This window comes from Penaeus chinensis, chromosome 3 (genome assembly GCF_019202785.1).
Source record: "Penaeus chinensis breed Huanghai No. 1 chromosome 3, ASM1920278v2, whole genome shotgun sequence".
Lineage (NCBI taxonomy): Eukaryota > Metazoa > Arthropoda > Malacostraca > Decapoda > Penaeidae > Penaeus > Penaeus chinensis.
Window position 1 is genome coordinate 7,967,092 of NC_061821.1, and position 17,500 is coordinate 7,984,591.

Here is a 17,500-nt window from a genome sequence, read left to right on the forward strand (position 1 = left end):
AAAATGTAACCTCATTAGAAAATCTTCTCTCCAGCCAGGAGCATTTGTCACAGGATAACCTTTAAAAATATGGCTAATTATGATTTTTTTTTTACTAAATGTTTATATAATGTTGCACAGTGGGTGTCTGATTATTCGAGTTCACATAACTTCATTGTAATTAGTATAATGATGTGCAATATAATAGTGAAATATAAAACTGATAATAACAAATGCAAATGTAATAATGATAATAAAAGTAATACAATTGAATACTATTGATACAGTTAATAACATTGATAAATCTGACAATGGACATTATGATAATAAAAATATTGTAAATAACAACAATAATTGTATATTTTCCTACTTTTCAAGAAATTTCTCTCTTGTATATCTGAAGGTGGTTGATGTTGGACTGCCCTCAAATTGTTAATATCTATTGTTGTTTTGTCACTGGAACTTAGCGGCTCATGTTTCAGGATTATTTGCCCTGCAATGTTCAACTTAACTGAAAGAAAAAAAGAAAGGAAATCAGTATTATCAACCCAATGCCGCCGGGGAAAATGAATAAAAAATAGGGAAAATATTGTGCTCATTTTTTATATTTTTGTGAAATGTCTCTGTTCATAGATGCTCTGCTAGTGCTTAGCCATAAAGGAGTCAATTAGTAGACCTTGTGACCATATCTGAATTGAATTGGAGGGAAAAATGTATTTTTTACTAGTGCTATGAATAACGATGGTGTTATTTTTATTATCAATATCATAATTACTATAATGTTATAAACATTAGTAACAGGAACATAAGATAAGATAACATAAAATAATATTGTAAATCAAAGAAAAGGGTAAACGGGCGAGACAGGCAGTACTCGTAATTGGCTCATTGGTGACTTAGTACAAGTGTAGCATTCTATGTGTAAAAACAATCAAACAATTAACTCACAGTGGGCATAGCAAGTACGTACAAGTCATGTGTCGGTAATGGGTTAAGATCCACTGTGACAAATTTAACGAAATCTATAAAAAAGGCATTGGGAAAAAGATAAAGCTCCTTGACCACTTACCCTGATGAAGTTCCCCATCATCATTTGGAAGGAAAATGCTTGGTGTTGATCCCACTGTGGATGATTCATAGGCAGACACACTCAGCAAATGATTGTCAATCTGAATAGATCGTTTCTTTTTTACATCAAGGGTAAGGTTCATGTTGGCTAGTTTTGGTGGTGGTACCTAGAGGGGAAGAAATTGTCATTAAAAATTAACATATCACCCATAAGGATACACCCTTCCCACTAGGATCCAGTGACCTTGGTTTGGGAACTAGTGGTATATCATAAATTACAAGTATTAGGATAGATGGGCAATCAGTAATGTCATGCTAATGACATTACTGATTGTAATGTTATTGATACCAATAACAGTAATAATAATGATACCAATAACAATAATAATTATTACATTTTTTTTCCCCCCTAAATATTTTCATATCTTGTTTTATATGTTGTTATTTACAACCTAGGTTATCTGCAACATTTTTTTTGGTTTGTATTCTTATGTTTTGATACTGTTTTACTTGTGTCTACAATTTCACTTTAATGAGATAAACATTAAGGGAATAATAACAATGAGAATACTACTACTATAAATAGCAATGAAACTATAGTCTATATAATCCATCCATGTACTTGAAAGAAGACAAGTGACTGGCTGTTATTGACATAATTGTAATGGATGCTAGATTTCCTGAATTATTTATCTGTAACCTAGTTTTCTGGTATTCCTGAACATAGGGGCATTCTCATGTTCATAGAGAAACAAATAAGTGTGGCAGGCTGTGCTGTAATTACATATATGCGATGGTTTATGTAAAACACAATTAAAAAAGATAAGTATGGTTAATCCATGATTTCCTTACATTGATAACCCTTACATGTAGGGGTATGAGTTTTTTTCTGATATTATAGTACATGTAATAGGGAATTAGTTGCCCATTTTTGTAGTCTGTATTAACTTTATCTTACAGTGATGGAAAAATTACATTGACAACATGTCAGGGAATCAGTTGTGAAATATTATGAAATTTTTTAACTCATTCGCGATGGGCATGTATAGTGTCCGTGCCATGCCCACTGTGAGTTTACTTGTTTAATTGATTTTACACATAGATGGCTACACTTGTACTAAATCACCAATGAGCCAACTATGAGTACTGCCTGTCTCGCCCGTTTACCCTTTTCTTTAATTTACGAATATATTTTACGTTATCTTATTTTGCTATTACTAATGTTGTTTATAACATTATAGTAATTATAATGTTCATAATAAAATAACACCATTGATTTTCATAACACTAGTAAAAAATACATTTTCCTGCCAATTCAAGGAAAGGTGAAATCAGGTAAGGCAAAGCCATCTATGTGTAGTGTCATTTCACAAAAAATATAAAAAATTAGCACAGCATTTTCCCCATTTTTTATTAATTTTCCCCGGTGGCAATGGGTTAATATTCTGGTTTAGTATTACCTTTGGAGAACACTATGAGGGAGTTTGTATTTGATACTGATAAAGACCAACAATACAAATCACAAATGATGAGTGAGTATTGGTTTTGCTGACAATTTTTTTTTTCATTATTATGTCATTAGATCCAAACCATTAAGATGCTGCCATGGAAAAATATGTCTTAACAAGAAATACAGCATTCTTAACCCAATGCAATATTGGAACAGATGGATTAAAGTAACAAAATACCCATTTGCTAGTCTCTAAAAAATTTAACTGCACTGAGGCTTGATTATCATTTTAATTTTACTACAGTTCTTATGCATGTTTTTGCATCTGTATTTCAACAAACTTTTAAATTCAATTATTTGAGAAAGAACCACAATAAATCTGAAAATATAAATTTTAATGTAATTATTTCTTATAGTAACATATGTATCAAATTTTCAAATAATTATCAATAACTGTATGCTGAAAACCGTAAATACAGGATTAGGTCTTACAGGCATGGACATCTCACTGACTGGGAAATACATTATATCATGTTATCTTACCATCCCTTGAGGCATTCTGACAATAAACAGCTCCTTGTCAGGTCCTAAGTTTTCCAGGGAGAGCGGCCCTGGATTCTCAACAGGTGCAAATTCGGAAACATCTGGAACTATGCCTGACAGTTCCTGGAAAATATGAAAAGGAAATGTTAATTCTCTTTGCAGCTAATAAACATCATGAATTACTCAATTTACAAAATTCAAGAACAATAAACAAAATGCCACATTCAACAAAAATATTATCATACAAAAAGATCTTCATCCATACCCTATTTCACTAATGTTATGGACATCGTACCAAATACCCTACATTGGCTTTCAAAATAAGACATTCTTCTCATAATTACACTGGCTATGCTATATCCAACTGTACTTGAAATTTGCTGTGATCTGTTATGAAAGGCTTAAAATCCTAACCCCTGATTTCCTGGGCTGTTCACCGAAACTGTCATTTGTAAATGTGGTAGTTGTTTGCTGCCATGCTGGCCTCTAGCTTAGTCTTCATTCTCCTGGTGTGAAATGTTATGTCTTCATTGAGATTCAGCGTGAAAACTATCATGCTGCCATTATACTAATACCTGATCCACCTTCATAAATATTAACTCCCATAAACAGTGAGGCGAACATGCTTGTCATTATCAACAAAGTAGTCCCATAACAAACCTGTTTTGCGTCAGTCTTGCTTTCTTCCTGTTCCTCCTCCTGTGGCATCCTCATCCTCGCCTTGATGACACCAATAATAACACACACAAATAAATAATAACAATAAATCTAGCTAGACCTCACAATTCTGCTTCCTCCTCACGTGCGTTTGTTATTGTTTTCAGGCGACCGAAGTGAGTCCTTTTTCGAACCGACTACAACGAGCTTATTCGCACAACCACTGGGCCTAATACGCACAACAACTCGCGCAATCACCCGAAGGCTTTTTGCATCACCTGCGTTCTTCTAGGTGGTTATCTTATTAGTCTTCTGTGTGATTAAATAATAACTATAAGATTATACGAACTAATAAGGCTGATAAAGATGGTTTAAAATAAGCAAATTTCAAGATTCTCGTATCTGTATTCAAATCCATTCACGAGTGTACTTTTTAAAATTAAGTTTTGACTCCTTACTCTGGATTAAATAATCATTTCATCGATATGTATGTATACATATAAAGAATACTAACAAAGACTTTCAAACAGACAACTAAGAGTACACATGACTGTATATTCATAGATATTTACATATATTTAACACGTACAAACGTGTGTATACTTGTAGTGTGTATATAATAAATAAACGTTGGAATATGATGATATAAGAATACTATGATATTGGTAATGATAATTATAAGAATACTGTAATGATGATGATAATGATGATTATGATGATAATGATTATGATGATGATGGTGATGAAGATGATTGGTGATGATGATGATGATAATGATACCAATAATAATAATAATAATGATACCAATAACAATAATAATAATGATACTTATAACAATAATAATGATAATGTTACCAATAACTATAATAATGATAATGTTACCAATAACAATAATAATAATGATGCTACTAGTAATAATAATAATAATGATGCTACTAGTAATAATAATAATGATGCTACTAGTAATAATAATTATGATGATAACGATAATAACAACATCGACAAAAGCAGTTATGATAAAAAGGCAACATTAATATCTAAAAAAACAACAATAATGTTATTCATAATAATAATAATGATAATAATAACGATCATAACAATGGCAATAACAATAATGATACTGATAATGGTGATAATGATAATTATAATAATTATAATAATGGTAATAATGATAATGATAATGATAGTAACGATGAGGATAATGATAACAATAACAGAAAAGACAATGAAGATGATGACGGCTATAACAATTATGATTATAATAACAACAATTATAGTGTTAGTCGTAATGATAAAAATAATAATGCTGATGAGTATAACAATGTTGGTGATGATAGTTATAATGATAATGATGGTGATGATGATGATGATGATGATGATGATGATGATGTGATGATGATGATGATACTACTACTACTACTACTACTACTACTACTACTACTACTACTACTAATAATAATAACAACAACAACAATAATAATAATAGTAATAATAATAGTGTACTTACCTATCTTTTAATAATAGTGTTAACAATATGAGTACATAGAGTACATGCTTGAAGTAGCCACGGAATCGTTATACAAAGAAGCATTTGTCATATCACTTATCCACTCCTTTTGAGGTCTGCTGATACGCAGCCATTGCGAATTTTCCCTCCGTTACTGTATATGTGTAATATAAATACAATTACTTGTGAATACTATGCGCGTCAGCAAGTATCATCATCCGATAATAGTATAGTACGATTAGATTGGTAACGATATAATTTAATAAGACGATAGATAACTTCTGAATCTGTATTGGCCTTGAACTTCTGAGAGTTGTTTCTGATAATAAGCAGTTGTATTTCCATTTTCTGTGTCATCAACTTTCGTACAGTGATTTGACAATATTTAAGTAAATCAATTTACAAACCTTCAACTGAAACTGAGTCATAAACTAGTCATCATCAAGTATAAAAAGACGGCGCAAGTCATATGATCGTATTTTCACATTCATGCATCATGATCACACGTTCCCAGCCTCTTTAATTACGTCTGGCAAGTAAAGTACAGTAAGTAGAAAGAAAGAATAAATGTGTACAGCAAATTTTTATAAGCAGAGGGAATGAAAGTAGTAGAGACGAAAACGAGAAATGTAGAAAAATAGTTAAGTACAAAATATAGGCAGTGGTTAGGAATTAAAATATACTTCGCTTAACTTCATTTTTGTTCAGCTTATAAGTTCAGAATTCCAACGAGAGTGACAATATAGATTATAGCTGACTATACAGAAAGTTATATTTACTTTATATTTATTTTATATACTCAGTGGATGAATAATATTTTACAATCTACAGTTACACGTCATAGACACTCGTCGTTTAAAACCTGTTGAAAACACGTTCGATGCAGATCGTCACCGGACTGACTTGCAACATTTACGTTTCAAATATCAGATGGTGTTAAAGAAATATTTTTATTACTCTAAAAAATACAAATATGTACGTTTTGATTTGTTCCATAAGGCTTAGTTATTGTGACAAAATGGTAAAAAAAAAAAATCTTCCACTTCTTTATTTGACAAGCTTATCTTACAAATCACTGTTGCAACCTGCAATTATGCAGCTAGTAAATTATGTTGGTAGGAAATACAATTCAATAACAATATAAAGTTTGCTTATGTAAATATTACAACAGTGGCACCCTATACATTTATCCTGACAGTCATGAAGATAATGACACAAGTGTCCGTGTGCCCAGTATCTATAGATGTAAATATAACTACAATCTTGCAGTCAAATCGGCACCTAATATAGGGTCTACCCCGGAATACCCAGGGATGAACAACAATATCCAACGAATATTGAACCTTGAACATTGACCGGGATCCTGAGAATCGGATTTATGACAAAAGCTCTTGGCTAACCAGGGAAATATTCGGTAGGGTGTGAGAAAGGAAATAGGTTAAACAGCCTCTGAGTTGCACGGATTCTTCCCCCATTATTACTGAGGTTTTTCTCTACTAATCCTCTGAAACTGAAAATCGAATGAGGGCACGAGATGCCAGGAAAGTGAATATCTTTCAAATCTTAAATAAAGTCAAACTTATTCTGCCAGCCACATGATCTAAATGTGATCACATCACATCCCTAAGGTCAATAGGGCTTCTCGTTGCAGAATCCTGGTTGCCACGAAGGTAGCCCCATTTAGGTCTCTGGACTTAGGAAATGGCCTCCTCCAATGAGCCCTCTCGCCACTTTGGAGTCATAGTTTAAGCTTATCGGCTAGAAAGAGGATTGCCTTTTGAGCAGGACCGTCAGAGGTAGGTTCTTGGGACTAGACATGAAAATGGCACACGCCACGGAGAAGTCCTCAGTCTTCAGCATCCTGTTGATCAGAGTCCTTAACATTCACCTTCCAATGGACGTAAGATTATAGCTTATGTGGATGATCGGGTTTTTCCACTGGGAGAAACATCGTACCTCATACCTAGGGAAATAATAATGTGTAGGGTAGTGGAGATCCTTGCAGCCAAACTAAATGCCATGGCTCTGAGACTTTCATGGCACAAGGTATGCAGAATGAGCCTGCAGGAATGAGGACGAAGACTACTAAGTTTACATGATTGTGCATAACTCTTGGCTGTCTCCCATAGATTCAGGGTGTTGATAAGCATTCAACTCACAGGTTAGTTGCTGAGTTATCTCGCATGATAAACACAGTCTATAGTTGAGTTCTCGTGCGTGAAATGAATGAGATGATGCCCTTAAATTGCATTAATTGTAGGAAGAGGTGAAGGGAGCTATTACAGTTACCACAACTTTGGGAAATATTAATTTTTTTTTTTTCACGAAGGGAACAGACGCCCCCCAACTTACACTGCATGTCCCAACTCCACTGCGTCCATGCAGGTATTAGACAACGCCTCATTACTACTGAGATGATAGTTATCAATGGGAGTCTTAGCTTGATCCACCCTAAAGGAAGGATCATTGTATAGCATGTAATTGCATGCCATTTGGAGTACATGATCGTAGCAGGACCGTCGATTTCCCTGGTCACAATCGAGCATTGAAATTTTGAAGAAAACCGTATTTTGTCAGTTCGTCATCTAGAGGAGAGGGAGTTAAGTATTTATGTTTACACACCCCTGTGAAGGATTTTTATTGCCACAGCCAGCTCAAAGATGTTAAAACTTCGAAGGATTTTTACTGCCACAGCCAGTTCAGGGATGTTACATATTTTCTGGAGAACCTCATCGCAAGTTTTGCTCTTCAGAGCCTGTAAATCGAATGATGTGACCCAAAAGATTAGCACGAGCTGACTATATCAGCACACCTCAGTAGATTGGCCACTACTAAGGCGAAAGCTATCGGATGTTGGAGGAAAGCAGTATTTTTTGTTTGGTATGGCTAGTCGACCACAATCCCTTTTGACCTTCGTATATATTAGTACAACTGCTAAATTTCTCCGAGTCTACCTTGGAGATCAAATGTGTGTGTGTGTGTGGGGGGGGGGGGTATACGTGCGTGCACACATGTCACCCATGGATAAGAGTCCTGTTTAGACAAACCTATTGATAAAAAAGTCTTGACACGCTACTGTTAATTGCAAACTGCAACCAGCTTGCAATTTATTTAAACTTCCCCAGCGAAAGAAGCGCATGATTACATTTTGGATTATCAACGCTATGGTCAGGCTTGCCAAGCCGTTGTTGGGCTACCATAATCTCTTTAGAAAAAGCCCAACAACAAGGCAATCTTGGAAACCCATAACGTCCTCAGCCTCGAGTAATTTTTAGAAGGGTCGCGTTCAGGATGACGAAACTCAGTCACCAACCGGATGTTGGGCCTGTGATTGGCGGACGCGGCCGACCAATCGCAGCCGGACGAATCACTGGCAGGAACACTTGGCTTCAGTGAGTGAACGCGGCCGTAGTAATCTGTGAGTGACGTCCTTTATAGATTTGGTAAGATTGGCTGTTGATTTTTCATATTCCTTCTGTGTTACGTGCATACTGTCACGCTGGTAGTCGTTATAGGAGGCGAGAGAAACGTTAGAGGTATTAAAACTACGTGACAGTAAGTACAAGAAGAAACAAAACGGGAATATGTAACTCGGCTTCAAGACGCTGGGAAGCTCTAGTCATGGTGTAACCTTTAACTAGAATACTCTATTCCCGTAAATGAGCTATTTTAGAACGTGGCAGAATCTTCTAGTTCGGGGAGATTTACGGTGTACGCGAGGTTTTATTATGGAAAAGCGTATTTAAGCATTTCTCCATATTTAGCGATCAGGTGGTGATGATTACCGTGGGTTATAATTAACCCTTATTCATTTTAATTTACCGGGTCACCAGGTACGCTGAAATGAACTCATAAAGAGGAAGGAGATAAACAGGAAAACAGTTTAAGTAATATATAGGAGACCGTAAGCGTGAAAAGCTTCTGCAACATTTTCATAGGTGTAGCATTTAATCTTTGACTGTAGCAAAGAACACTGAAGTATGAAGACTTTGATGGATATTACATATATCAGTGGGCCCACCCAGACTTTAAGGTTTATTGTCTTTGTTTCTTTAAAAATATGTACTTAATTTCTAGTATTCATGATTGTTTCTTTTTGTGATTGATTGATATAAGCAGATGTACTAATGCATAACTCCCTATGCCTGAATCTGATTGAGATTGAGAAGGATATTTTTGTGTAGGTTTTAAAGAGCTATAGTATCAGTTTCACAGTCATATAGTACAAGGAAAAGTTTGCTTTTAATGGATAAAACTACAGAAAATAAGATGAATATTCAGAATACCTTCACGTGACCAATCACAACTATATAGTAATCAATGGATTCCCCTCCCACTCTGTTTTCCAAGCATCTAGAAATTATGCCGCAGAAATCCCCCAATACCAACAATCTTGGCCCTGATAGCAGGGAAGGGCATGAATGGTACCAGGGAAATGGTACAAAGGGAAATTGTGAGGTAAAATATGAATAACATATAGAGAATTGGTCAATATATAGTTAAATGCAGGGGGCTGCTGCCCCCCAACCCATGCCCTGGACAAGAACGTATGTATGGCAGGATAGAGCGTAGGACAGACTCGGAATTGGGCACTCCCGCATGCCATTGATTTATGGTGGACTCATTGTCTTCCATTGCGAGGGTTGTAGGGCTCAAGACAATATAGTGACTGATTCTGTGTATATTCATATTCTACCCTGCAAATTTTTTAGATCATAAGGCATTTGTGGATGTTTGTGGATCTCCAGGAGTGGCTGGAGTAATAGCAACCATACCAGTACTTTTATTTATATAACTTGGAGTGGAAAATAACAAGATAATGCATATTGCAATGTGAATAACTGAAACAAGGTGTACTAATTGCAAGGTGGGGTGTTGTGTGAAACTAAAACATTACCGTTATGGATTCATATATTCTGATGTATCGTGATATAATTTACTGCATGAGGGAGTATACTAACCATTTGATATTTAGGGGTAGTTTCAGTATGGCACAAGGTAAACTATACCTTAACGGATAGAACAGCAGAAAATAAAACCCTTCTCATGAATACTATTTCCTTTGCAAGTTAATGATAAGAAATTTGTGCAAGACCCAGTACATCATTCACATATATTGTAGTACTGTTGAATAGAGATAAAACTGGCTTCTTATGTGAAGATAAGCTTCCTGTTTTATGTATCACAACTAATGCAGCAACTACACAAGATAAAACTAAATGTTCTTATGATTAGTCTGTTGATTTAAGAAAAGTGTTACATGATTATTGTTAATAAGTAAACTTCAGGAACATTTTTTTTTATTCACAGTTGTGGGCTTTTCTGTAATCAAGTGTACAGCACCATAGTATGAAGTGCATCATTTAACCCCTATAGTTCAGTTTGTGATGATTGTGCAGGCCTGCTGGGAACTTTTTTTCTCTGACTTTTCATTATCAATATGTTAAGTGTCCTCTAATAATATTTTGTGGTAGGCTTCCTTCAGCCACAACCACAAAAATACCCTCAGATATTCCCTTTGCGGGCCCTCCTCTCTTCAAAAAAGTCATATTTCCGTACCCCTTTCTTTTTGTGAATGGAATGCAGTGAAAGTGAATTAATAATTCTAATACTGTCTGGCATATTTCATCCAGCTAAACCCTACTATCTTTTCCTCTCCCACAAATCCCATACACACACTATATGATTATATATCACTGAGTTATCTCTTATCTGTGATGATGTCTTTTACTTTCAAGAGCCAGAAGTTTCACCCTACTGGTTCCCAGCCACCCACAATATAAAAAATGACCCCCTTTTCATATTCCTAGTAGGAAAACTGGTTAAGAAATTATACAAATCTGAATGAAAAAGGTTTTAAAAATTATACAGGAAATTATTGGTTGGTTGAGTAAAAAGATAGCAATTAGTTGTGCTGTTGAACACATATGTGCAAGAAAATGGATGTGGAGTAATTGTTATAAGTATATCTGTTTATTTTGTTGTGCTCAGCTTCATTAGGTTAAATTTGTTTTATAGGTAAGCTATTTCCTGTTTTTAAGCCTTTGGATCCTCTCAAAGAGTGACCTTCAGCATCAGTGTATTATAAAGAAAAAAGAAAGCTGTTGAATGTTTCCTCAAACATTCTTGACAAATCAGCAATTCTAGAAATGTTCTGTCTAATTCTGAGCAATAAAAAAAAACTGCCCATTCAAATAATACTCTAATTAAAGAGCACTGTTTTCACCTTTCTTGTGTATTCCATGTGTCCTGACAGCAAAATCATTTGTTAGTGAGTGTGTAATTGTAGATGTACTAAATCTGCCTATGACATTTACATTTCAATGTTCTTTTGTCTAATATATCCATAAATTGGCTTGGTAAACTATTAAAGTGATTGGTATTCCCTTAAAAAAACAATTTCTATTTCATCTTGTTGTAAAAGTTTTATTATTTTTTTTTTTTTAAGTAAATAGGTATTGTAGTTAAAGCTGATAGTATTTTTTTCAGAAATACACCATAATTATGGTTTGCCATTTCCTGTGTGGTTAGTACTGTTTGCTATGACTGTGCAAGTGTATCTAAAAGTGGATCCCCCCCTCCCCCAAAACTTTTCCATTGTCAGTGAGATGTGTGCAGTGTCCAGTAATATATCAGGTACTGTTTGGCAAGTTTCCTCTTGCCACACACGATGTCTTCCACATATTCCCATTCCTCATGTGGGCCCTCTGCTTCCTGAGCTAGTCATGCTAATGGAAGCTATGGAGGGTGAAGTTGTAATTTTGTTATGTTGTATATTTCATCCAGATAATTTCCATCTCTTTCCCTCATCCATATATTCCACACACTATACTATTATATAAAATATACTTGTCTAAATAAATTTACTGTTCTGTATGATATAAATATATTTTTTGCTTTATATTTTCTTGTTTCCACGTTTATAGTTTTCAATTTTCATTTGCTGGTGAGAATAAATGGGGTAACTTTTCAAGCTATGTCCTCTTTGGACGATATATATTTTTGATATATGACACTGAAATATATTGTTTCTGGTGAGCAAAATCAAACTCTTAATGTATCGGGAACTATAATTTGTTGTAGAGAAAAAGTCAGTCCTTTTTTTGCAGCTGGTAGGATATAATATCACCATCAATATCATCATGAATATCACTATCACCATCACTATCATCCTCATCATCACCATATGGAAAGTTTCATCAAATCAGCCCTACCAGTAAAGATCATTTTTTTTTTTTTTTTTTTTTTTTTTTTTTTTATGTAGCCTTCAAGATGTCTGTTACACAGGCTAAAGATGGTAAAAGTCTTTGCTCTTGTTTTTCCCCATTTTTTTCGCAATCTAAATCTTGCTTCTATTTTTGCTTAGTAGATATACATTATACATCACTGTCATGCTGAAGTTCATGTAATAGGTGGATCAAAAGTCAGAAATACAGAACTAAAAGCATTACAGAACTAAAAGTAATTTTTGTTTTCCCAACCTGTTAATACCCACAGCTTGGAACTTTTCTATTCCTTATTAAGGGGATTTATTGGTGGATATATAAATTACAGTAGTATCCCTTTTTCTGAAAATGCTGTTGAAGAAACAGCACAGCAGCCACTTTTAGTTTTCAACAAAACTTTTACCAACAAGATGAAATGGAAATTGGTTTGTTAAGGGAATACCAACCACTTTAATAGTTTACCAAGCCAATTTCTGGATATATTAGACAAAAGAACATTGAAATGTAACTGTCATAGACAGATTTAGTACATCTACAATTACACACTCACTAACAAATGATTTTGCTGTCAGGACACATGGAATACACAAGAAAGGTGAAAACAGTGCTCTTTAATTGGAGTATTATTTGAATACGCAGATTTTTTTTATTGCTGAGAATTAGGTAGAACATTTCTAGAATTGCTGATTTGTCAAGAATGTTTGAGGAAACATTTAAACTCTATTGTGCATTTTGATGTACTTTGTTCAGAATTATGAGAATGCCAGAGGTCACTGGTAACACAGTTTGCATATAAATACATAAATATTTATCAGAGAATGAGTTTTCAAAAGAACTGTTTCTAGTAGTTTATAACACTATGATATTTGTGTTTGGAAATTTTGACCTATAGTAATGTGACTATTTGTTTTTATGGAATGGTGTTACAGTTGAACTTAAGAAGCCAAATGGTCCTTCAGGAGGTTAAGGGTACTTCTATCATGCATGAAAATATTATAATAAAAGATAATCCCCTTACAAAAGCTGTATACCCTTTAATCAGAGAACTTCCTCTTTTAGTGTACTAAAGAACACATTACATTTTCTGTGTTCACAGGTACCTGAACAAAAAAGTGAAGCAAGATGAGTATCCAGTGGACTTTAATAGCAGGTGTTATGTATGCGGAGTTAGCAGTCACCATCTTTCTCCTAATACCCATCATTTCACCACAGAGGTAAATGTGTATTTTATTTCTTTATTGACAAAATAGCACCAAGAAAATGTTATATATTTAAAATACAGATAAGGACTAGGGGTAGATGTTAGAAAGGTTAAGTTTTCAAGTGCTTCATTGTTTTTGAAGAGTAGAGCAGTAGAGTTAAAGTTATACTCTATTTCTTTTTTAACCATTACAGATGGCACTCCATCTTCAAGTCACGGTTTCTGAGAAGCATTGGAAACATGTCACATATATACTTCAAGGTGTTCCTTGGTGTTTTGAGTCTTTTCTTCTTAGGTAAGTGAGATGCAGTTGACATGTAGGACATGTTTTATTGAGATTTTGACTTGAATGTATAGAGACTCTGGTAAAACATTTCATTATGAACTCTGATGTATACCTGACCCACTTTCTTTTAATCAAGATGCCATCCGTGAGATGAGGAAATACAGCCATGAGCTGTCAGAACAACAAAAAGGAGATCATGGGTATCACTTGGATGCTGAAATGCAAGCTCACATGAGGCTCTTCCGTGCCCAGCGCAACTTTTACATCTCTGGCTTCTCCCTTTTCCTTTGGGTGTAAATATCAGGAAATAGTCTTGTTCTTTCATATGTGCAAGTTTTTTGTAAAGAAAAACCCACAATGCACAAACAAAGATACTAAAAAGGGAGACAACAGCCTTGGGTTGTGTGCTACAGAGCATACACTCACATGATATGGTGTGTAGCATTGCAGTGACACTCAGATATAAACATTGACCAATGTGAAACTATTTTGTTTTAAATTTTGTATTAAACATTTATAAAGACTTTCCTTGTGCTTGTATATATAACATAATATCCATTATTAGTCTTGCAGCTACCTGTATGAGTCAAGAATCATGCTTTCTTGTTTCTTAATATTTGACATCCAATGTTAAGCTTAATATTTTTATGAAATACAAGTCAAGACATGCTCACTAGTATTCTATTGATAATAAAAGTTCATATGGCAGAATCTTCACTGAAAAACATTCCTTGCCATTATTCATGCTTTGTCCATTAAGTGTGTTTGTAAGCAATGGGCATGTTGTCTGCTAGGCATACATATCAGAACTGTATTGGATTTGTACCACACAAGAAATACAGGTATTGTGGCACAGCTCATTTGGTTGAAATTGTGTGCTTCATAGCACTACATACTGCCAGGCAGTTTTAAAATCATCCTGAATTTTATCTTCAGGTCAGGCCTGAAATCCAGGAGGTTTGTCTCACTTTTTGGTAAAAGTTTGTGCGTGGTGTTTTTCCATACTTGTGCATTTTTTATTTTAGTCTTCCTCATTTTATTATTTGAAATAGAAAGTTTGTAAAATCTTTGTGATGCAAAATGACTGTCTTACTTTTTTCCTTTAGAAAGCCACTTATTACAATAAATACATTCTTCAGGGTGTTGCAACGATTGATGACACTTATTTCTAAACTTGCTGTTGCAATGGCGGAAGGACATGCTGCCCTTAAGCAGGCCAAGACAGCCTCTGAGACTGCAGCTCAGCTTCTGAAGCAAGACAAGGCTGACAAGGAAGAGGATCAGCAGAAAGAAGCTAATGTTTCAAATGAGATTAAAGAATTGAAGGAAGGTAAGTTTTCCCTTTTTTTCATCTATTTTTTATATAAGGAGGGATCCCTTATATTTTCTGCTAGATCACAAAAACACAAATTAATCAGGTAAAAAATACTCCATAAAAACAAATTATAATAGGGCTGTGCAGCTCTATATAGCCTAAATATATTTGCTACTTTAATTATAAAAGTAATTACTGACCTTATAGAAATTTCATATTCAAAGTGCAGGCAGCAGCTCTGGCAGGCTGAATGAGTGAGAATAATGGAGTCCTTATAAGAGTGTAAAAGTGTTTGTGGTTTTGGGAGGGATATTCATCAAATGAGCAGTAATTTGTCTTATAAATTACTTAACTGCATCTGAATATACCTGTCATTTAGGCACTATATTAAATAAAACAGTAGAGTAATTGCAGACCTGTGCCATGAAAACAAAGTTTACACTTAACTATATTGTAATCTTTGTTCCTCCCCTTCCTCTCATAGACAAACGTCGCTTGGAAGCAGAACGAGATGCTGCTCTGAAACAGGCTGAAGCTGTTGGTCGTGAATATGACCGCATGCTTGAAGAACATGCAAAGCTCCAGGAGCAATTGAAGAAAACAAGTGGTGCCGAAGAATCCAAGAAAGATGATTGAGGACAGTTTCCTAGCCTGCTATGATATAAGTTGTGTGTACAGGAACAAATGGAGAGAGCAAATTTGGTTATCTTTTTAATGATAATTACTATATACGATAAACATTATGTATCTTGATTAAATTAATATTAAAAAGCAAGCCTATGAGATCTTGCTTAGTGCATAAGGCTTCAAACAGTGCCTCTTGAAATATTGCTCCCATGACAGGAATGTAGTGAACTATATTTGGAGGTTCAAATTATAAGATTCTGCATTTGGAATGTCTTTTTCAGAAAACTGGAGGCCATGAAATTAGTGGTTTGTGAAATAAAGTGCTTGGGCCTATTTAATTAGTTTTTACTTTTGAAAGGAGTGTATATCCTTTTTTTTTTTTTTTTTTTTTTTTCTAGTAATAATAATAATTAGTACAACCTTAATAGTTTTCCACATACAGGGCTCCTTCGACTCCTCTACCCCAGCTCAGACAGAAAAAAGTGAGACCACTCATTATAGTTTGGATATTTTTCATTACTTCTATAATTCCTGCTTAAAAACAGCAATTGTTATTTTTTGCATAGATTACTGCCCAGTAGATTTTATAAAACATTACATTTTTCTTCAACAATTTGCTTGATATATGTTATCAACTCTTCCCTGGCCATGTTAATGTGTGCTTTTGTCATATATAAAGTTCTAATAAATGCATTAAAGAGAAATTCTAACAATATGACATGATGTAAAGATGTATAGCTTTATGATGAAAGGAAAAGTTTTATTAATCTAAAGCAAAGGCATAAAACTGTGTATATGTTTATAGGATTGTTTGTGTGTGTGCAGAATCATCTTATTTTCAACTTGGTTTCCTCACAGAATGTTTACTGTTGATGTGGTGTGGCTGTTTCTATTCAGTGTACTTATCCTTGTAGTCATTTTGTTTATACGAAAGAAGGTTGACAGAGTTATTAGGCTCACTTCTAATCTTTTTCAGTTATGTAAGGAATTATTTACTCTGATAATAATAAAATAAAATAAAAATATAATATTTATATGACGTTTATATACAGCCAACAAACTTACTTATTTAGAATCATGGCATTGAAAGGAAAATGTACTAGAAGTATTTCCTGCAATCATCTGTTTATCTATTAGAAAAAAAATGTTTAACAGTTACAAAGCAAAATATATGTGCTAGACATCAAAGATCTTGTAGCACTATAGAAAGGTGTAAGAGTGAAAAGGTTAAAGGTGAGAGTAATATGATGATTAACCCCTTGGTGATGGGTGAAGAAAACTAAAAAAGAAACTACACTCTGGTGACCAATGGCAAAGCGCTGACTTTGAGCCCAGGAGTTTGGTACATCAAGCCGAATCACCGCCCCGTAGCGCTTTGGCGCGCTGCTGCGGCGTACAGCCGCATAGCACATTTCAAGCGGTTTGTTATGATGTCTATAGACGTGACCCGTCGTCAAGCGGTTAAATGTGCTACAAGTCAGAAGTCCTTTAGCAGTTCAGGAAGGTAGGTATTATTAGATCAAAGTTGTCAGAGGAAGTGGAGTCAGTTGGGCAGGTTTGAGAAACAAAGGTTTTCTTATGGGGGGGAGAAGAGGGGCCAGATGTTTAAGGGGCGGAGGGAGATGGTGGTTTGGTTTGCGA

The 17,500-nt window shown here is 34.6% G+C and overlaps 2 protein-coding genes across 4 annotated transcripts in view; one reads left to right on the plus strand and one right to left on the minus strand.

Moving 5' to 3' along the window:
* Positions 1-3,984, minus strand: part of LOC125039638 — a 4,516-nt gene extending 532 nt beyond the window's left edge. Inside the window, exons 1-4 of the mRNA XM_047633803.1 lie at positions 3,701-3,984; positions 3,041-3,163; positions 1,049-1,214; positions 350-490 (exon numbers count right to left, since the gene is read on the minus strand). Coding sequence (XP_047489759.1) covers positions 350-490; positions 1,049-1,214; positions 3,041-3,163; positions 3,701-3,754 — 484 coding nt within the window. The 5' untranslated portion in view covers positions 3,755-3,984. The remainder of the gene's footprint in view (positions 1-349; positions 491-1,048; positions 1,215-3,040; positions 3,164-3,700) is intronic.
* A 4,516-nt stretch (positions 3,985-8,500) lies between these two features.
* Positions 8,501-16,893, plus strand: LOC125039644 (B-cell receptor-associated protein 31-like). 3 transcript variants are annotated; one of them, XM_047633814.1, is made up of 6 exons: positions 8,501-8,647; positions 13,527-13,644; positions 13,826-13,926; positions 14,054-14,210; positions 15,057-15,247; positions 15,717-16,893. In XM_047633814.1, exons 2-6 carry the CDS (start codon positions 13,553-13,555, stop codon positions 15,866-15,868), a joined length of 693 nt encoding a protein of 230 aa, XP_047489770.1. In that variant the 5' UTR covers positions 8,501-8,647; positions 13,527-13,552; the 3' UTR covers positions 15,869-16,893. The 3 variants fall into 3 exon arrangements, with proteins under 3 accessions (XP_047489770.1, XP_047489786.1, XP_047489778.1); XM_047633830.1 differs by having other exon boundaries at positions 8,604-8,622; XM_047633822.1 differs by having other exon boundaries at positions 8,644-8,759.
* Positions 16,894-17,500: the final 607 nt, after the last annotated feature.

Excerpts from the sequence above, each read along its gene's own strand:
- LOC125039644 (XM_047633814.1), top strand. The coding sequence starts at position 13,553 with ATGAGTATCCAGTGGACTTTAATAGCAGGTGTTATGTATGCGGAGTTA. Across the intron at positions 14,211-15,056 it reads TTCTCCCTTTTCCTTTGGGT|GGTGTTGCAACGATTGATGA; the intron begins GTAAATATCAGG and ends TACATTCTTCAG. Across the intron at positions 15,248-15,716 it reads GATTAAAGAATTGAAGGAAG|ACAAACGTCGCTTGGAAGCA; the intron begins GTAAGTTTTCCC and ends TTCCTCTCATAG.